This window comes from Periplaneta americana, chromosome 11 (genome assembly GCF_040183065.1).
Source record: "Periplaneta americana isolate PAMFEO1 chromosome 11, P.americana_PAMFEO1_priV1, whole genome shotgun sequence".
Lineage (NCBI taxonomy): Eukaryota > Metazoa > Arthropoda > Insecta > Blattodea > Blattidae > Periplaneta > Periplaneta americana.
Window position 1 is genome coordinate 12,390,631 of NC_091127.1, and position 22,668 is coordinate 12,413,298.

The following is a 22,668-nucleotide window of genomic DNA, read 5'->3' on the forward strand; positions in this document are numbered from 1 at the left end:
AGTTCATCTTGCTTTTGTATTTCTATAGTAAACCCACAAATACCTATTATCATTCGGTTGCGAAGCTTTTGTCATCCAGTCTGCTGTCAAAAATCTGAAAGTTAGAATTTATAAATCAGTTATATTACCGGTTGTTCTGTATGGTTGTGAAACTTTGACTAACACTTTGAGAGAGGAACAGAGGTTAAGGTGCTTAGGAAAATATTTGAGGCTAAGAGGGATGAAGTTACAGGAGAATGGAGAAAGTTACACAACGCAGAACTGCACGCATTGTATTCTTCACCTGACATACAGAGTGATTTATATAGAACTGACACATTTCTTTCATTAATTGTTTCAAAACGAATTGTGCTAGCGACAACTTATTATACCTAAAATGTAGAGGAATTTTGGGAGATTATTTACCTCTATAGCAAATGTTGTCCGGCGTTGTCAAATCCGGAGATCTCGGTGGCCACAGGTTCCTGGAGATTATTCGGTCGTCACATAACCGGATAAATGGAACCATGCTTCATCTGTGAACCATGTGATGGACAATATGGCAGGATTTTGCACAATAAACGTCTGAAACCAACAGCAGAATGTTCTGGAGTTTCGATTCCTTGTCACTAGATGCGCAGATGCTTGTGTTTTATTCCTATTGTTGGCAGCTGTTTTCGACATTTTGTGTCAACGTGAAAATGCAGTACACATTAAATCAACGACTCTTCCTTGTGAAGCAATACTGGATTACGAATTCAATTACAGCTACTCAAAGGGCATACCAGAGAGAATTTGGTGTTCGCAATCCTCCCAAAAGAAACACAATACTGGGACTGGTAAACAAATTGGAAACAACTGGATCTCTGGTGAGTGAAAAGGGCAAGCATCGTTCATCTAGGCTTCCCACGGTTGTTGTTGACGTAAGAGCATGACTGGAGCAGTCACCCAAAAAATCATTAAGGCGTTTGTCGCAGGAGACAGGGTACACCTACTCAATGTGTCAGAGAGCCTAAAGCCATATAGGGTTACGGTTGTTCATCAGCTACAGGAACCAGATAAGGATAAAAGATTGAATTATTGTCGTTGGTTTCAGACGTTCATTGTGCAAAAACCTGCCATATTGACCACCACATGGTTCATAGATGAAGCATGGTTCCATTTATCCGGTTATGTCACGACCGAATAATTTCCAGGAACCTGTGGCCACCGAGATCTCCGGATTTGACAACGCCGGACAACATTTGCTATAGAGGTAAATAATCTCCCAAAATTCCTCTACATTTTAGGTATAATAAGTTGTCGCTAGCACAATTCGTTTTGAAACAATTAATGAAAGAAATGTGTCAGTTCTATATAAATCACTCTGTAGTTAGGAACATTAAATCCAGACGTTTGAGATGGGCAGGGCATGTAGTACTTTTGGGCGAATCCAGAAATACATATAGAGTGTTAGTTGGAAGACCTGAAGGAAAGACATCTTTGGGGAGGCCGAGACGTAGATGGGAGGATAATATTAAAATGGATTTGAGGGAGGTGGGATATCATGGTAGAGGCTGAATTGATCTTGCTCAGGATAGAGGGCGGCAATTAAGTAGGGAAAGAAGAAACGGATGAAGGAAGTGACGAAAAGGGAAGTGTAATGAGAAGACTAGGGAACAGAATGTAGAATATAGTGATGAAGCAGAAGTGCAAAGAGAAGGAGAAGGTAAAGGGCAAATTAAATGATATTAAAATTAAGAGAAGTAAGAATAATAAAATTAAAGAATGAGGACAAATGTTTGAGAAAGAGGTGGAGCAGAAATAAGAGAGAAGGAAGAAGTAGGGAGAAGAAAAGAAGAATTAAAATAGGAAAAGGGGGAGAAATAGAAAGAGAGAAGCAGAAAATCATAGAGAATGGGAAGGAGAAAGGAAGAAAAAACTTAATATCAGAAAGTGGAAGAGAAAATGAGGGAAAAGGGAAAGAGGAATAGGTGAAGTAATAGAAAAAGAAGAAATACAGAAGGTGGAGTAACTGCAAAATGCAAGAGAAGGGGAAGAGAAAAAAACTGAGGGAAGAAATGGGGTAAAAAGGGGGGGGGGAAGTATTAGGAAGAGAAAAAGATGGCAATATGTTCGTTGTCTTACCACCAGTAGGAGATGAGTATGACGGAGGGCAGCGATATGGCGAGCTGGAAGTCGTGCCAGTCACGTGCGTAGTAGGCGATGGCCGCCAGCGTGGAGTGTCCCAAGCTGAAGGGGATGTGGAACAGCACGGACACGGCCATGCGCCACCAGCCGCCCAGGATCTCCATGCCTGCGCAGAACCACACATACATTACCATTCTGCTTGTCGTTTTTGAGTCCACGGTCATTTGAGCATTTTTAAATATTCACAATAATGGCATGTTCACAATGAAAACGTAAAATGAAAAAGTCATACCATTATTCACGATGGGAACATATTAATAAGATAACCGAAAAGATACTTGGTAACCATGGAAACATAACAACGACGTCATTTTCGTCATATTCTGTTGTATACTTCAGCGCTGTACGATTGTGTATTGTTTCCAAATCACGTAAGCATAAACATGTAAGTTTAGAGTTTACAGATTTTCATGTTAACGTCTAACAGCAATGTTAATGTCAGTGTTAATGTAAATCATTGTGATCATCCCATTTGATAACCTGACCGCAAACTTCTGTTTAGTTATGTTTATGTTTAATTTATATTGTAAATGGGTCGTAAGTAGGGTTGCCAACTTTTTTTTTAAGAAAATAGGGGAGAGTAAGTAATCGACAAAATTTCCCATATGAAATAGACAATTATCCGGTTCAGTTACTGAAAAACAACTTTATTCTACTCTTCTGCAGCTAGGCTTAAATTAAGAGTACAGATTTTGTCTCGTGTAAAAGTTGAAGTCGACTGTAGTTTTCAGCTCTGATTTGATTAAATATGTCGTGCTCATGTTTCGAACATCTGTCCAATTATTGTTCATGAGGTGAAACATCGTCTTTGTATTAGCGTTACTACTTGGTATGCTTAGAACAAAACTCGCCAGTTTTTCCAAATTTATAACACTAACACGGTTAGATTTTATACGAGTAAGGACTAAAATCCATTCTTGGCAAGAATTACGTTCTATAAAGACTGCATATATTAATGTATCTGTTGAACAACAAAAATCATCATATAATCAATCATCATTCACGGCAGATTCAAATGTTTAGAATAAAAAAAATTTACATTATGCAAAAGTAAGAGAGAAAAATGCTCAGAGAGAAGAATAATGCGGGAGCCATGAGATTTAAAAATTGGGGGCAAATACGGGAGAACCCGGGAAATAAGGGAGGGTTGGCAATCTTAGCCGTAAGCTTTTGTGAGGTAAGGGAGGTCAAAACTCAAAATAGCGTATAATAATCAGGAAACAAGGGGCACATTCTTGTTGAATTTCCTTCCTATTAATCGGATAAAAATACGTGAAGTCTGTAATTAATTAGCCTGTCATTTGATTCATAGCGGAAGACATTTATTTCATTTAAAAATATTTTACACGTGGATAGACGAAACTACAAAATTTTCAGACTCCAGCACATTTTATCCATACATGCAATGAAAAAACCACTCGAGCTAACATAAAGATACATTTGCTAATATATTCAGGATTCTACAGCTACTGCCCTCTTCCTGTGCCAATCCTCCAAAGCCTTCTGTCTTGTGCCTCTTCAGTCCTCAACCCCCTCTTGTGCAAGACCTCCATTACTTTGTTGTCCCAAGTTCTTTTTGGTCTACCTCTTCCTCTTCTTCCTGGAGGTTTCCACTGGTAAATTTGTTTAGGCCATCTATCTTCACCCATTCTCATCAGATGACCAAACCACTTCAAACTCTTATTTTCTATTCTATTTAACAGTGTCTCTTTAGCATCCATTCTATGCCTAATTTCTTCATTTTTAATGTGATCCAAGCGAGAGACTCTAGCACTTCGTCTCAAATAATCCATTTCTACGGCCAAAATTCTTTTTCTATAATATGCATTCCTTACCCATATTTTACTTCCGTAGTTTAATATAGATTCAACTAACATTTTGCCAATATATTTTTTGGTATTCTTTCAAAGATGTTTATCCCACCATATAGAATTTAAACATGTTATAATTTGTTTATTTTGTTCAATTCGGTTTTTTATTTCCTCTTCGCCAATACCTTCTGCTTTAGTTATAATTGTACCTAGGTATTTTGCCTGGTTAACTTGTTTAATTTCAATTTCATCATCTATAACAATATTATCACTACTTTTAGTATTAATGGCCAAATATTTTGTCTTCTTATAATTTATAATAAAACACAGCAGAAATTTTGGACCCAAAATATATAATACATTAATTAGAGCTTACCCTGAGCTACGTACACTTAACACACATAGATTTAAGAAACAAATCAGATTAATTATTTAATTGTTTAAGCTAATTGAGTTAAAATTGTTACTCTAATATTCATGTACTTCTGTATTTTCTCTTTGTATATAGACCCTGTATGTATTTTACCATTTATTAATGTTATTGTGCTCAATGAACTCTCGTAATTTTGTGATATATTTTGTATAACTGATCTGAACTGCGCCCGAGCACGAGCTTCTGCTCTTTCGGGCTGCAATGCCTAATGTAGCTCAAGTGTATAGTATTAATAAATATTATTATTATTATTATTATTATTATTATTATTATTATTATTATTATTAATTACACATTACACACTGGATTTTTCTACTACCGCTTTGTTAACATCTGTTTAGTAGTAGCGATACAAAAGAATTCGATAATCTTAAGTGTATTGAATGAATTAAACATACATAATGAAAAGAAATCGAACTCTTAAAAAGTTTTGAACTCGATAAAAAACTGAGGCGCCACATAAAAATTTATAGGCGCCATGACAATTCGACTGGGATTTGTCTACCCCTGATTTTGCGTATTAGTGATTTTGTGAGTGGAAAGTTATTAGAGACGCTAGCGCAGATATGAGCAAATACTGATTACATTAAATTTGGGAATGCCATCTGCGAAGCTTATACAGTAACTAACGATTTTAGCAACCCAAGGAAGAATATGATTTTCAGTGCAGTGGCGGAATATTTAGATAGCAAATAACAGCGATCTTATCAGCAACATGCGATCAGACGTCCGATATTACATCGAAGCACAGTAGCATAATATCAACAATTATCACCACCACTATCATACAATCAGAAGAATAACGCGCAATCTAACGCCAATACAAGCACTCCTGATCTGGACTGCCGAGCGTGCGAGTGACGGTTTGCCGCGTGTTGCAGGCCTTCGTGCCCGTCGCGCGCCGCCCGATCGACTTACATTTTATAAGCGAACGCTTTGTAGTTCGGAATATGTTTCCATTGTGCAATGTCTTTCCAGATTTTCCAAATACCATTTTCTTCTAAAGATTTCTCTATTTATATGTAGCGAATTTGTCCATCTGTTCGTCCACACCTGTGGAGTAACGGTCAGCGCGTCTGGCCGCGAAACCAGGTGGCCCGGGTTCAAATCCTGGTTGGGGCAAGTTACCTGGTTGAGATTTTTTCCGGGGTTTTCCCTCAACCCAATACGAGCAAATGCTGGGTGACTTTCGGTGCTGGACCCCGGACTCATTTCACCGGCATTATCACCTTCATATCATTCAGACGCTAAATAACCTAGATGTTGATACAGCGTCGTAAAATAACCCAATAAAATTTAAAAAAATAAATCCATCTGTTCAGGATCATTTTACTGCTGAGGACTGGATAAAAGTCGTTAAATTTCACATTTAGAACTACAATATTTCATTTTGTACAAATAAAAGCATTTTTGTAAAATAATTATCTCTCCAAATAATATTTAGGTAATATTAAGTACTCCTACATAAAAGTCTTTTTTTAATGAATACAGCATTTTCCGTCTTCTTCTAGTTAGAGAAAGCAGCTTAAGAATCTTACGTCGTATTTTATTAGAGGTCTGGGTGACAGTATTTGTATGTCATTTGTACTATTATCAATGTTTACATGATTCTAAAAATTGCGCTATTATATGAATAATTTAGCGTTTCACAATAAAATCACAAACCATATAATTGCACCTTTGTCGTTGAAATAGGGATTCTTCCAGCCTATACAGGGCATAACGATATTTTCGCTTTGTGCTAGAACACGCCAAAGATACGCACGCTAAGCCAAGGCCTTCCAATATCGCAATCAGATTTCCGGTATTCATGGAAACGATCCTGAGAATAATTTTTATATTCAAACAATTACAATCAACCTTGATTTTTTTTGTTGAGTATTTTGTATGTATTTATGTGAACAGGAGAATGTGAATTTCGTGGTAATGGCCTGTAGTAAACACTACTCATTGACAAAATTTACGATCACGCAGTTTGTGTGATCCGTATCCCTTTAATTGTTTTCATGTTCAAAACATTGCTATGTTTCGGATGTTATTAATAAAACGCAGTCCATCTATATATTATATAATTTGAACTAGTAATGGAAATTACGGGAAAACGACTGAACGGATTTTAATGAATGACCCCTCATTTTGAAGGTTGGCATCCAAGGATATGAAGGAAAATAGTAGTTTTCAGTGAAATGCCAATTTTCCTACATAATTTTCCTATTTTCCAAAATCCATCTGTCGTCAGTTTTGAGAACTAATGACTTTTCATGAAAAGACAAAAAAACACACTATAATAAACAATATACCCGAAGGCCATGACTTACAGTATTCCTTGCACATCTAGAGCTCAGATTCTCTGACATCTTAATGCCAATATGTCGATCTTCATTTGTGTATTTTTTTAGAACGTCTATATATTGATTATTAAAAGCTTCAAGACTTACTAAAAATAATTTTCAGGTCTGATTCTTTAGTGTGCAATTTTCTGAGTACAGCTGTATATTGGATATTAAGAACTACATAACTTAAGAAGGTTTGATGACATTATTACCATTAAAAAATGAAATATTATTATAGTTAGTGTCATGATGTATTTGTCATTAATGATACACATTAATGGATATATTGATATTATGAAAGTGAAACAGAAGTAGGCTATCTAGGGTGGGTACTTTTTGAAAAGCTCTTAATGAACATTATTCGAAAATATAAAAATATATTGGATATTCAATTTAAAATAACAGAGTTGGAGTTACTACTTGTTAAACCGGAAGTAGAAAACATTTGATAATACCATTATTGAGCTCTTAATATACAGCTAACCCCACACACCGAGTTTCATGTCACTGAACCACACGCTTTAAAAATTATTTAGGCAAATGTCAGGTAATCTATGGCGAATCCTCGGCCTTATCTCGCTATCACCAATTCCATAGACGCTAAATAACCTCGTAGTTGATACAGCGTCGTTAAATAACTAAGTAAAAAAATTAAAAAAATTATTTAGGTGGTGCGGGACTTTTTACTATAGTCCGTCGCTCTAATTTCCGGCAGCCAATCACGTTGCAGGTCGGCTACATTTAAACGTGTGCGTCTTGTGATTCGCTGATTCATTTCTTAAGGCTCGATAAATACTTAATATAATCGCCCGCCATTTTAGCTCTTTCGTTGGCGTTCGCAGAAAGCACACGAAGACGTTATTTGCCGCTCAATCATTTGCTGAATTACATTGCGTTTGATTTATTATCATAGGAGTTATGACATGATAATGTTTAACAGTGTTGCAAATAGATTCCTCGTATGGTAGCTCGGCAACGCAAGAACAAAAATGGCGAACGATACTACCTACCTAGACTTTATAGAGCTTTCACTTTCTAAGACGTAAGCAAAGAGGCGGAGTCACGCTGGAAATAACAGCGTCGGGACTATAACTCTGCATATCCATACCACATTCAAACTTGCTTCGGTCAATGATTTTGCTGAATGATTCTAAAATATAATCGACTATTAATAGTAAAATAAGCCGTGAATATGTGATAAAACCACATTGCTTAACAAAATAAAATACACTTAGAATTCCCAATACTTTTTATTTTTTGTGTTTTTTCATGTGTCTCCCCTATTTCACGATCATTTTGAAGAATTTACATTATTTACCTAAGTTTATTTGCTGATCTCGCTTAATTTATTGTTCACAGAATGTTCACTCCCTTCATAATTGTACATTTCCTATTTAGGCTGTCCAGATGTTGCAGATGAGAAACCACCTGACGTAACAATGAAGCTTTGCATTTAATTACGAGTTCCAGTTGGTAGCATTTTCTAAGAAGTTAGGAGCTGGCCGCGTTGTCTTGGCCACCTGAATGTTGTCTTACAAGAATCTCTGCCTCGGTTTGTTCCTAGTATTAATCATTTAATGTTGGCCATGACCATGATCTCAAGCAATAAACATTACAGCAGGCCGCGCCATTACCCTACTCATGATTGCTGTACCAGTGTACAGCAGAGACAGGCAAAACCTCATTCAGGCCTGCCCATCGCTGTTCACCTTCGCGAATGGGCTTACGCACGGTATCACTGGACTGTTTTGTTCCGCCGACCTGCTCCAAATTGTGCTGCTTTCAGGTGCATGATAATTATCAACCAAGTCTCATACAAACCCGACAGAAAGCATACAAATATAGACAAACTATTGAAAACTTAATTTATTGTCTTCTGAAACGTAATAAGTACAAAGAATTCATTATTATTTATGCTCGACCATGCCGAAACGTAGTAATTATACACCTGGTAGCAGCCCTTTAATGCACCTCATTAAAGTACACCTATTCATTAAAGTTCAGGTGTTCCACCAATCAGAAAATACCATTGTAGCAATATCAAAGCGCAAGTATCGATTATTCTCGGATATGCAATCGAAAGACAACAATAAATCAATAAATCACCTATATCTGAAAGAAAGTCAGTTCTGTTACTATAATAATTAGCGTTAATTGTAAATAATATTCGAATAAATTCAATTTGCCATCTCGTTTTTCAATGTCTAACTCAATTTCAAGGCTATATCAAGATTAATGTTTATTTTACTCTCTAGATTATATCAAGGTCAATGTCGACATTTGTTTCTCGGAAAAAATCAATACTTTCGCGTGTGCGCACATCTCACAATTTACGAGGTATTGCACAAGGTCACTTCCGCTCCTCAGTCAGATAAGAATAACATGAATACTTATGAATAATTTCAAGTTAGAGATATGGTCGAGCATAAAAAGTCGTATGAAACTTTCCTATAATGGTAATTAAGACGCTCGTATGAAAATTATGAAACTCGCTTGCGCTCGTTTCACAAACATACTCGCGTCTTAATTACTACCATTATAGGCTCGTTGCATAATGTACTATTATTTAATCAAGAATTTTCTACCGTATTTTACAAGAAAATACAGATTTTTTTGAAGTGACTAAATAACCAACGAACTTAGATTTCAAACTAATAGGCTACTGTTTCTTGATAACCGTGATACCTGAATGCAAGACACTCTACAATACGAGCACACAGGCTTTCTCGGGTCCCGCCTGGTCTGGGCTTATAAAACCCGGGCTGAATGGGCCAGTCCTAAATTTTAACCTGCTTTGCTGTGAGTTATCTCACCGTTATAATATCTTACCCCCTCCCAAATAAACGACTCCTGTATCTGGACCGTGAAAGTAGGACTTGTGGAAAAAGTTGCACGAAACAAGTCTCGAAAGACTACATCGTGTAATCACAGACATTCAAACGAGTACGAGGAGTTTCCTGTACATTGCTGTGCGTTTCATTCACGTACTGAAGACAAGCAGTGGCGGTATCATGTCGCTCTACAAACTCTGTCTCTGCAAGCAGTAAGAGGTGGTTTCGTAAAGAATGAGGAGAACTTCTTTGTTGTTCTGTCTGACAGAATGTAATATGTTTATTTTGCTCAACGGTTCAATTAAGAATATATAGAAACATTAACTGCCAAGCTGAATAATGTATTATTATTATTATTATTATTATTATTATTATTATTATTATTATTATTATTATTATTGACCGCTAAGTATGTGTTTCTATAATTCTTCTGTACGTGCATGAATATTTATATTTTTACATCTTCTCTCTAGAAGAATAAAATTAATAGGTTTTATCTCAATTTTAATGTTTTAAATTTTTAGATGAGGGTAACTATTTATTAGTTATTCATTTAATAATAATATTGTAGAAAAACTGATTCAATATTATGTTAAACGCCAGGAATTGACATGTCTTAAATCATAGCCAGGAAGAGAAAAATGACATAAATAAATGTAAGGAAGTCAGCTACCTAATGGGGTTGGAAATATCTTGTGCTCTAAAGCCTTTTAATGGAACATAATTTCTCAAAAGAGTAATGATTAAAATAACTCGTCCATAAGAAGTTATTAATTTAAAAAAACTACGAATTTCTCGACCAAGTATAGAGAGAAGAATTTAGAAAATTCCTGATTATATTCAAGAGGAAAGGAAAAAAAGAAGCAAGAAAAGTCGTATATTATTCACTGGCTCTTGATGACAGCAGTGACATTGCTGATACAGCAAAACTTGAGATTTTTATCCGCGGGATTGATCAAGATGTTAGTACAGGAACCACCACTGGTTGTAGTTTTCATGCCAAGTACCTTTCCTCCGTCTCCTTACTTCATAGGCTGTCTGTCGCATGTAATCACTGCAGCTCGAGTTTTGGTCACTGCTGGTTTAAAGGAACTAAAATGAAGGTCACCACTATAAGTTAGGTAAACTTCTAGAATGTCTCAGGTTTGTTAAGAAATTACTTGCATGTTTCATAAACAGTTCAGTATGTAAAGTATTATCAGGTATGTCTTGAAGTAATGGGGAACTGTAGTAGTTCCGATATTTCTGTTACTTACAAATAACGAAACTCGTGATCATGGAACCTCCGACGGCCGTTGCTGTGAGGAAGCGCAGAACCAGGAACGCCTCGAACCAGGGCATGAAGGCACAGGCGGTTCCAAACACAACCTGCATGACGCAGGCCACCACCAACGGCAGCTTGCGCCCGAATCTGGAAAATAAGCGTCAAGTTCCACTACAAACTCAACCATGATTTTGTCGACTGTAGCCAGTGTTGTACCTTTTCAACACAAATTTCCTGAGTCCAGTATGATAATTCATTGAAATTTTTTGCTATTGATTAATTATTTTATGAGTAGGCCTAATGACTGATGACATTTTTGTGATAGTCCAGTTTTTTCATTGGAATTAGGAAATAATGTGAAGGCTGACACAAAAACCAATTGACTCCAGTGACTCGAAATTATATACAAAGCTCAAGCATAAGTCTTCGTAAGTCAAGCGACGGAGATTCAATTCCAGGGACATTTTTCCAGATTTATGTTGGATAAATCGGCTTTTCTGTAGATTTCCTTCTATTCGACTTCCCTACTGTCCTCATTGTATCACAATGCTGTCCTCTGACAGGCTATTTAATTAATATCTGAGGAAAAAAATTCGCTCCGGCGCCGGGGATCGAACCCGGGTCCTTGGTTCTACGTACCAAGCGCTCTGACCACTGAGCTACGTCGAATTTAATCCACAGCACCGGATCGAACCTTCCTCCTTCAGTGTTTTTTTCTCCTCGAATATTAATTGTCAACATTACAGAGATTATTCTGTAGGACAAATTAATAAATCCATAATATTCTCATAGCTAGCAGTGCATCATAACTGCGGAATCCCGGCCAAATAAGTCACTCAATTGAGTGCGCTCCTAGTATAATGACAGTTGAGACTAGACATATACGTCAACATATATGCCTAACTTAGAGTCAGGCCACAAAGGGAAACATTGAAGGAGGAAGGTTCGATCCGGTGCTGTGGATTGAATTCGGCGTAGCTCAGTGGTCAGAGCGCTTGGTACGTAGAACCAAGGACCCGGGTTCGATCCCCGGCGTCGGAGGAATTTTCTCCTCAAATATTAATTATCAACATTATAGAGATTATTCTGTAGGACAAATTAATAAATCCATAATATTCAGGCTATTTAAGTCATGCATATATTATTTAATGTGTCTTTACCTGTCGGCCACCATTCCGAAGACGACGTTGCCCACCAGGATGCCGAACATGAAGACCGTCTGAGCCACATTGGCTAACTGTTTCCGGTCACATACTAGATCCCACTGAAAGAACAGAGAACACAGAATTCACAGTTATTATTATAAATGTGTAGTCCACACCTGTGGAGTAACGATTAGCGCGTCTGGCCGCGAAACCAGATGGCCCGGGTTCGATTACTGGTCGGGGCAAGTTATCTGGTTGAGGTTTTTCCGGGGTTTTCCTTCAACCCAATATGAGCAAATGCTGGGTAACTTTCGGTGCTGGACCCCGGACTCATTTCACCGGCATTATCACCTTCATCTCATTCAGACGTAAATAACCTAAGACAGACGTCTCCAAAAGCGTACTCGCGAGTAAGCCCCTGAACGGAACCGAAGCCAGTACGTAATGATCGCGCTCCGCCTCACCCATCTCCACCTGTACTGTACTCAATGTTTATGCGCAAACGAAGAGCAGTGGCGGACTACCATTATCATTGTGTTGGTCGGAGTGTTCCACCTTTTCACAATGTCTTCTAATCATGGACGTAGTACATTCAAGGATGAATAGGAAGAGATTTTTTTTTTGTGTTAGTGGGAAGAATTTGAAATGCTTAATTTGTTCGAAAATTCTTAAGGGTGTGTTAAAATTCAACATGCGACGACAACACTCGACTCTTCACAAAGAAAATCATACGATTACAGGCATGTTGGACATGTGAAAATAATTTATTTTGGGGCTATCTGTATGACTGTTGGTTATACATAATAATCAGTATATTACAATAAGTTTACACTCAGTTCCGCATGACAAACATATAGTTTTTCGTTTAATTTTAGGTGAAATGCGTAGGCCTACAAATATTTTGATAAATATAAAACAGGAAAATACAAACACAAATCACACACGTGTCCTCAGTCTTAAACAAAAAAGCTTTTTGCTAGCTATATTCTATCTTGGAATATTGGAAAATCAATGAAGCCCTTACAGTTCAGAGAAGGAGTTTCAAGACTGCAAATGTAATTGAATCTGAAGTCGAAACCAAAATTAACCGGTATGTATGTATCCAATGCCACCAGGTTGTCTTTTCGACATTTCTGGTCTTCTCTCCTGGCCGTGGCTTAGTTGTAACCCACTTCTGAGGTTGGGGCGCCTGGAAGGCGGAGTTACATTACCCCGGTGATGTGATAGGATGATTATGATAATGTGGTGCCAGGAGAGGTCTTAAATCTAAACTTAACCTAAATTCCAGACCATGGACGAACACAGGAATAATCCCCTTTAAGGAAAAATTCCTGTGCTCTAACCGGGAATCGAACCCGGGACCTCATGAACTATAGCCAGAAGCTTTGACCACTAGACCATGAGGCTGGTCTGATAACTGATATTACGATATACATATCAATCATCTGATCTTCAGTGCCGCAGGGCTCCGCATTAGGACCACTACTCTTCTCTATCTACATTAATGACGTATCAAAGAACTTACAGTATTGCCGATATCACCTCTGTGCCGACGACCTACAACTTTACATACATTCCAGACACAATACGATCAATGAATCGATTGACAAGTTAAATTGTGACCTAGCCACTGTCTCCACTTGGGCGGCCAATTTCGGACTCGCACTTAATCCAAGTAAGACTCAAGCCATAATTATTGGACATAAGCGGTTAGTTAACTCCCTTAATAACAGTAATCTTTCAGTTGTTATCCTTAACAACACGCTAATCCCTTATTCATCTGTCGTAAAAACTCTTGGCTTCTTTTTTGATAATAATCTAAGTTGGAATTTTCAAGTTAAAGAAACGATAAAAAAATCTGTTCCTCCATTCACTGTTTGAGTCGCTTGAGAAACTTCTTGCCCCAGCAACTAAAACTTACCCTAGTACAAACCCTAGTAATGCCGCACTTCGATTATTGTGACGTTTTGTTAAGTGACCTAAGTTCTGAACTGTCAGTCAAGTTACAGCGAGCTCAGAATATGTGCGTCAGATACGTGTGCAACATCCGACGATATGATCACATATCACCGTCCTTCGCAAGTCTTTCGTGGCTCCGACTTAAAGAACGCAGAACTTTACACTCTTTGTCTTTACTCTCTCGAATTCTGCACACCTCAACACCAAATTACCTTTCATCTCGTTTCTACTATCTATACTCTAACCACGACGTAAATACCAGATCACTTGTTTGTAGCTTACTCACTTGCATTGCACGAAAGCACAGATAGAAATGACAAAGCTCACCTAGCCATCTTCATCCGAGGAGTTAATGAACATTTTACTGTGTCTGAATGTCTTCTAGATGTAATTACAAAATACAACAGGAGAAGATCGTTTCCAGGCCCTGAAAGGCACCATAGGACAGAAGAGGTTGAATTTGCAATGGCTTGTGTCAATATCAACAGACGGGGCTCCAGCTTCATAGTATGTCAAAATAATATACAAACGTATGATATTTTCTTATTCTTTTGATGTTATTATTTGTAAATTTAAGCAGATCGTTGCCGCGATCCCCCACTGGTCGCTCCTATCTGTTGAGGTACGAGTCTCTTCCCCTTTTCTAGCCTTACAGCACAATGTGTTCGGCGGGCAGCATCGAGAGCACGAATGACGATACGCTTTTTGGAGACCTCTGACCTAAGATGTTGATAAAGCGTCCTAAAATAACGTACTAAAATAAAAAATATATTTTTAAACTAATTAGATTTGTAGATCATTATTAATGCTTCACGTAACTGTTTTCACACTTACTTCTGCGAGGCATAATTTAATAACAAGTTATTATAATACATAGTGGACTACATGAATCTTCAGTTGTTACGTCGACCGTAATATGTAGTCATTCCAAGCACATGATACAGCAATTACCGTATGTAGAGTGTACGATAAAGTTGTGAAATTTAAATGACATGTAGCATGCTTCAGATTTTTTCGTCCATGCAACAGCAGGAAATGCTGCCTCGAGGGCTCGATGTGAAATTAAGGGCAATGACAGTTTGCCAAGATGACCATCTTTCTGTGTCACAGCTTCCAAAACCAATCTAGACACACTCAGCTTACGAGGTCCGTCCAGAAAATGCTTCCCTGGCACTGTTTACAGAAAGAAAGCACAATTTCATGGAAGGATTTATTGGAACAGATACAGCAATTGTTTCGCTATTTTTCAACATATTCCCCACCGGAATTGAGACTTGAAAGTCTACGTTTTGTTCGTCGGAAGGATAATAAATACTGGCTGTTCAGTTCAAAATGTGTCTTGGCTCGCTGTATGCCGTCATGTGGCTAGCTGATGAGCCTAGAAAATTCAATCTTCCTACACTTCCGCAGCTCAGGTGTATAATCTAAGAGGCAGAGAAGTTGGCTAGCAAGTACGGCGTTCATTCTGAAGAGTACGTGCCGATACGTACGGTAACGCCGGTAGTGGCAGGAATGTGAACTGTTTGGAAATACGTACTGTCGGGATATGGGGAGAGGGTTAAGACGATTACTTACGTATTTGTTGACATTAACTTCGACGGTCAACATGGACACGGAGCATTTGATTTGTGTTGTGGAATGTTACCGTACGCAACCGATGATAACAAATACCCTGCGTACGACTTGCCGGCGCAAAACACAGTTCGAAAGAGGTTATGGTAGCACACAGACCGTACAGACCGCCATCTGTTGCTACGACGTTCAAGTTATACCGTACACGTTCTCAAGTTCAGATTGAAGAACGCCTTAAATAATAGGCAACTTCTCTAACATATAAACTGAAACTCGCTTCAAATCGGTGACCCAACAACAGTGACGTCATGACACACTTTGAAATGAACACCCAGTATAGGAAAATGTGTAATAGGAGAAAACAGACGTTGAAGATGGCGTAAGGTATAGAAAGTATAGTGCGCTTTTATTATAAAAGCCCAAATAATTATGAAATTATTGAGATAATGAGTACAAGTTATATATTTTTGAAAACTAGAAGAAATGAGCTTCCAGATGAGGCGAAATCATTATTTACCAAAATTTTAAAGAAATCTGATATTTCTAGAGTCGATGAGTACCTTAAGATATATGGATCATAAGCGGAGACTAAAAGAGGAAGGCAGAAAATAGGAAAGATTGGAGAAAGCTGGGTTTGCAGTGAAAGACCTCCCATTTAGCAGAAAAGTATGAATGGGTTAATTAATAAATGTAATGTGAAGCCATCATCATCATCATCATCATCATCATCATCATCATCATCAACATCTGAAAAGTAGAAGAAATGAACTTTCAGATGAGGTGAATTATTTACCAAAATTTTAAAGAAATCTGACATTTCTAGAGTTGATGAATACCTTAAGATACATGGATCATAAGCGGAGACTAAAAGAGGAAGGCAGAAAATAGGAAAGATTGGAGAAAGCTGGGTTTGCATTGAAAGACCTGCCATTTAGCAGTAAAGTATGAATGGATTAATTAACAAATGTGTGAAGCCATCATCATCATGATCATCATGATCATGATCATCTGAAAACTAGAAGGAATGAGCTTCCAGATGAGGTGAAAACTATTTACCAAAATTTTAAAGAAATCTGACATTTCTAAAGTCGATGAATACCTTAAGATACAGTAGAACTTGGTTATAGCGACCGCGTTTTGTGCGACACCTCGCCTATAACGTCAAATATTCTGTGGTCCCAACTAATTCCCCATAAGACATAAGCTTTCCTACCTTGCTTAATACGACAAACTCATATGCATCTACCTCGCATATAACATCATTTTCAACCTCAGTTTGGAATACAATTTTCTAAGAACCAAAGTATTTTAAGAAATATTTTGCTGAAATCTGGCAAATCCTTTACTGTTCCCTTCTATCATAAACCTCTGGAATGCAGGCAGATTCCCCATCCCACTGTAACCTGCCCGAATTCATGCGGTATTAACGGTACCTGCATGCGGTCAGTTTCGACAGGAAGTTTTCACTAAGTGCACGCATTTTAACGCAGTATGGCCACTAAAAGAAGTGAGTGACACTTTAGAAGCCATTAGAATTGTGAACATTTCTATGAAGCTAGAGGAGGGAGTATGAAGCTAGGGAGGGAGCAGTGAAATTGCAACTGAAATAACGAACATAGAATTTAATTTAGAAAGCGTATATTGGGCAAGTAGGAGACAACAGAGTAAAATGACTGATTACTTCACTCCTCAGTAAATAAGTTTGGTGAGTAATGAACAAATTGTTTTAATACAGAATACTGTATTTATAATTGTACATATATTTTATTGTGTTCATGGTAGGCTTAAAAGTGAATACATAAATCTAAAATAAGCCTAATTATGTTTATTATTTTTCATTTTCCACCTCACTAGACTGATAATGTGAATCTCGGTTACTACGACACTCGTTTATAACAACATAATTTTCAAGGTCCCTTGGATGTCGTTATAACCAAGTTCTACTGTATACTTTATTTTTTTTTCATGGAGTGCAGTTTCATAGAAAGGATTTTACCGACAGACCTTCTACTGCCCCCTACTTATTGGTTGTTATAAATAAATGTCTTCCTTACTGTGACGGAAATCTTGTCTTCTCTTCTTAGTAACCAATCACAACCCTCGTTCAGAAGAATTGACAGGTGCCCGTCAAATCCACGTGGGGCAGGGTTGTCGCATCTTTTCCGAATTTCAAGAATCCCGTCAGTTTCACTGCATAATTTCGAAGGTCACCAGGATTGTGGCAAGTGTGCAATGTTGGGACGAGGGGACAGGATGGAATTGTCAGAGTTGTTTGTGTAGGAAGTCATAAATCTGTAAGTGGGTGTTCAAAGGACCCACCGAACTGCACTCCTTGAAATAAAATCATAAGCGGAGACTAAGAGGAAGGCAGAAAATAGGAACGATTGGAGAAAGCTAGTTTTGCAGTGAAAGACCTGCCATTTAGAAGAAAAATTATGAACGGATTAATTAATAAATGTAATATGAAGCCATCATGATCATGGAAACCCCAAGGCTCGCGAAGTACTGACCTGGGTGATGATGGTCTCCTGGAAGACGGATCGGTCGTACTCCCAGGCGTGGCACGCAACGCTCGGCACCCCCGCCTCTGGCTGGCCGTCCAGCTGCGAGTAGTTGCGGTCGGCCATGGAGCAGGAGGCGTGGCCCTGCTGCTGACTGAGGTTGCGCCACTGCTCGTCGGTGAGGTTGTGCAGAGCGTCGGGGCGCCTGCACCAGGAGTCGACCGGCGGCGCCAGGAACACGATGCCGAGCGCGTGCCAGGCCACGGGGAACTTGAGGACCGAGATCCAAAGGCACACCCACAGCTGCCAGCGCCCGAAGTTGCCCATCGAGGACTGCACCGCGTCCGCCGCCAGACTCGCCTCCTCTTTCTTCTTCTGCGCCTCTCTCTCTGCCTTGCCCACTGGAAACACATGTACGAACGTGAGATACTCTAATCTTAATATATACAGAGTGTACCAAAAAAGTGGGCATAATTTCAAATATGAATCCTCGGACCTCACCTCATTTCACTACATCTCGCCAAAATATTGTAAAAAAATTGTACAAAATTGTAAAAATCGTAGAAAATTACTAAATTGTAAAACTGTAAAAATTGGTAAAAATTGTAATTGTAGGCCTAATATTGTAAAATTTTGACTTGTTCCACATCTTAAGGGGACACTCAACTTAAAAATTGGAGAAAAAGTGTCATAGAAATGAAAAATTAAATTTCTACACTAATTTACGTGACAGAACTAAATCAATATGCAGAATTCTTCCCCTATTCATTGGGAAGTCACAGTCAAATGCACAAAGCCAAAAAATAAAAAATGATAATTAAAAGTGATATTTCAATTAATGATTGATTAAAAATTGAAATATTTTTTATTTTGAAAAGTATTGGATCTAATGAGCTGAGATTTTGCATGTTACTTTCCATGTGTATATTAAACTTTTTCTCCAAATTTGAAAAAGATTGGTGAAATAGGAAAAAAGTTCCAAAATATAGTTGAGTGTCCCCTTAAAGCTTCATTGCTCATGTAAGATCTATAGAATAAGATGGATGGATGGATGGATGGATGGATGGATGGATGGATGGATGGATGGATGGATGGATGGATGAATGAATGAATGAATGAATGAATGAATGAATGAATGAATGAATGAATGAATGAATGAATGAATGAATGAATGAATGAATGAATGAATGAATGAATGAATGAATGAATGAATATAGAAGAGAAAATGGTTGTATCAACATGGGTCCGGAAATGCTTAGTTTCTGAGTAGGGCTTGCAAATATGATTATAGTGCGCTCAAGTACATTTGTTTGCTGGAATTATTTTGATACATCCTGTTTACATTTCCTTGTTTTATATAATTTTTATATACAAGATGCCTTAAGCCGCTGTAAGAATAACAGCCCCGGACCAGACAATATTCCATATGATTTTTTTAAACAACTACCACCGGATGATGTTTTATATCTTTATGAAGTGTGTAATTACTTTTGGTCTAACAAAATGTTCCTTGATCATTGGCGAAATGCTATTATAATACCAGTTCGCAAGTCTGCTTTTGTTGGCGTAATTAGAAAACATTCACGAATTGAGACAAGCTTAGGTTATGGAAATTTATCTTGATTTCATATATCCTTTTTTGGCTTCTTCGTCACTTGAATTATTTAAACCTAATAGTAATTTTTCCCTTCTTATCATTTTTCTCCTCTAAATTATTTTGAATCCAAAACAAAAATATACTGAATATAATGAATTTAATTCCATTCACTTTTCAGCATATGACTTTGCACTTCGCAAATTGAATCGGTTTTTGTGAAAACCAACTAAGTCAAAATTTCAAGGTTTGAAATAGAAAGAGAAAATTATTTATTTCAATTGATACTAACTGCATGGTAATGATTATGCTTTCACATTTCAAGCATTCCTACTTCAGTTACCACTGCATGTAAATTGGCTTTTAACTTTAGATTTTGATTTTAAAAATATTTTCGAAAATAACATTCTGTTTTAACAATAAAAAAAAATCTGAAAACTACATACATTCGTTTAAAGTATTTATTTTACTGACGTTTTTGACAGATTCTTTCAAAATTATACTCATTGCATAGATTTCTGGTAATCTGCAGAAACTATAACATTTATATTTTCAATTAAACAAAACTAATATTAATACAGGGAAAAAGAAATATGTATTAGATTAAAAATGACAGAATAGTAATATTATTAAATTCAATATACATTTTATGCATGTTGAAGTAGTTTAAATGTAACACATTTCTCTGAAAATATCTGTATATAATATACTAGTATTATACACGACTTTACAAAAATCACATAAAAATCCCATGTAACAAGTAAAACAAAAATTTACTATTCTCTCTCTTCAGTGAAGGCCATAAGATTATTTCATCACAGAAGTCTTTGGATTCTGAGGACACATATTTCACTACTTCTTCCACATCTTCCGCCTTTTTATTTCCAATAGGCATTTTGCCTGTTGGATCTGGTTCTAATGTAGTATTCTGTTATCACTCCCTGATGTTTTTCTCCGGTGAAATGAGTGTTGTATAATACAACCAATGAAGGGAAGTACAACCAATTTCAGCTCAATAATGAAGAGAAATCTAATATTCATAATTGCGCCTGGCGGATTGAGAATAAAAGTTCACCAACATTGAAAGATAAAATGCATTCGACCGGTCCTTTTTGTGTTAAAAACGAAAAAGTCAATGATTTATTCTCTTTTAATACAATCAGGATATAAGAAGAGATCAGGTACTGCATAACGGATACCATGACATTTTCGGTGTTAATGGCAATCGATAGACCTTGACTTTAAGTACATGAAACGACAAAAAAAAAAAAAAAAAAAAAAAAACTCTCCGAAAACTGACATTCGTTTTTAACAAAAACCGATTCAACTATTGTAATGGTGGAACAAAAGTCAAAATACGGTTGAAGATATATTATTTCAATGTACCGAAGTACATATGATATTTCCATGCAGATATTCTGCGTCATCATACGATGGAAGAGTAATGGAACGGAGAAAAATTCTCTCCGGCGCCGGGATTTGAACCCGGGTTTTCAGCTCTACGTGCTGATGCTTTATCCACTAAGCCACACCGGATACAACCCCGACGCCGAACAGAATCGTCTCTGATTGAGTTCCAACTCTTGGGTTCCCTCTAGTGGCCGCCCTTTGCACTACGTCATAGGTGTCTATGAACGTAGGACCGAAGTCCACACATGTGCTGAGGTGCACTCGTTATGAGTGACTAGTTGGCCGGGATCCGACGGAATAAGCGCCGTCTTAAATCACTTCGTGATTTACGCATATCATATATTATTTCAATGTACCGAAGTACATATGATATTTCCATGCAGATATTCTGCGTCATCATACGATGGAAGAGTAATGGTGTGGCTTAGTGGATAAAGCATCAGCACGTAGAGCTGAAAACCCGGGTTCAAATCCCGGCGCCGGAGAGAATTTTTCTCCGTTCCATTACTCTTCCATCGTAACGGTTGAAGAGTTTCCTCTACTTTCTCTTTTCACTTGTCACTTTGCGAACAAGTTTTGAAATGTGATAGTCTAACAGAAACTGCAAAGAAAAGTGAAAACTGCGAAGTGGAAAGTTGAGAAGTTCAATGGTGGAATATGCCCCTGGATATATAACAATATAAAAGGGCAAACTGAAATGGTGAAGCATGCAGTCATGACAATTCTAAATTGTATTTTTTTTAACGAGAAACTAATGTACGTACACAATATATGTACGTCATTCTGTTGTTGTTATACCGAAATTAAGTAAAATTCCGAGCCACCTTAACTACAGTAATAAATTATTGTTATTCTGTAGTTTAAATTGTGATTTTAGTTATGCAATTTATGTGTATGGAAAAATTACAAATTACAAATTGCAAATAGTTTGCAATCATATAAATCTAGTGACTAATTTTTCTCGTGTTTGATAAATTGCCTTTGTGCCTTATTATATAAGAAACAGTTCTCATAATACAATTTTATTAAAATATACCTTCTGTACTTCCCAATAGCGTAAGTCAGGAGTTCTCAACCTGTTGCTTGCGAGCACCATTGTGCTCTTTCAATGACATTTGGTGCCCTCGTCATGCGAGTAAAAAAGTGCTTGCGAGCACGAAGACTCCTGAGGTTCCTTTTTCAATTCAAAGTCGAGCCGAAAAAAGTAGTGTTCCTTATGTTAGAGCCCTTATAAGCCTCCTCGTATTTCATTATAACCCTTTACAATCTAGTGTGGACTTAATCAGAAACTTCAGGGTTATTTAAGAGGATAAATTGACGAAATTCAATTGATAGATGTCCAGTTCTCCTTAAAGCTGAAATATTATTTTAAAAAGGAGAAATTCATAGCCTTTGGGGAGCAAAAGATACGAAAAGACTCAAAATACTGCGGAATGTTTCTCTCTAATGTTTCGGGGCAACTTATCTATACGAAAAATTTCTCACTTATGAAATGCCTCATGAATAAAGCATGATCACGAGTAACTACATTATAATTCACATCTGCATGACCTGACGTTTAGAGACAAGCGACTTCTCCTTGGAAATCATTGAAATTCTGAGTAACATTCAAGTTCAAACATATAATTTTCTTGGTATTTTAAAAA

At 37.3% G+C, this 22,668-nt stretch overlaps 1 protein-coding gene across 3 annotated transcripts in view; it reads right to left on the reverse strand.

Moving 5' to 3' along the window:
- LOC138708810 (organic cation transporter protein-like) overlaps positions 1–22,668 on the reverse strand; it is a 145,388-nt gene that overhangs the window by 34,526 nt on the left and 88,194 nt on the right. For all 3 annotated transcript variants that reach the window (XM_069839004.1, XM_069839005.1, XM_069839003.1), the window contains exons 2-5: positions 18,028–18,419; positions 12,002–12,105; positions 10,834–10,988; positions 2,107–2,275 (exon numbers count right to left, since the gene is read on the reverse strand). In XM_069839004.1, the coding sequence (XP_069695105.1) occupies positions 2,107–2,275; positions 10,834–10,988; positions 12,002–12,105; positions 18,028–18,419 (820 nt within the window). The remainder of the gene's footprint in view (positions 1–2,106; positions 2,276–10,833; positions 10,989–12,001; positions 12,106–18,027; positions 18,420–22,668) is intronic.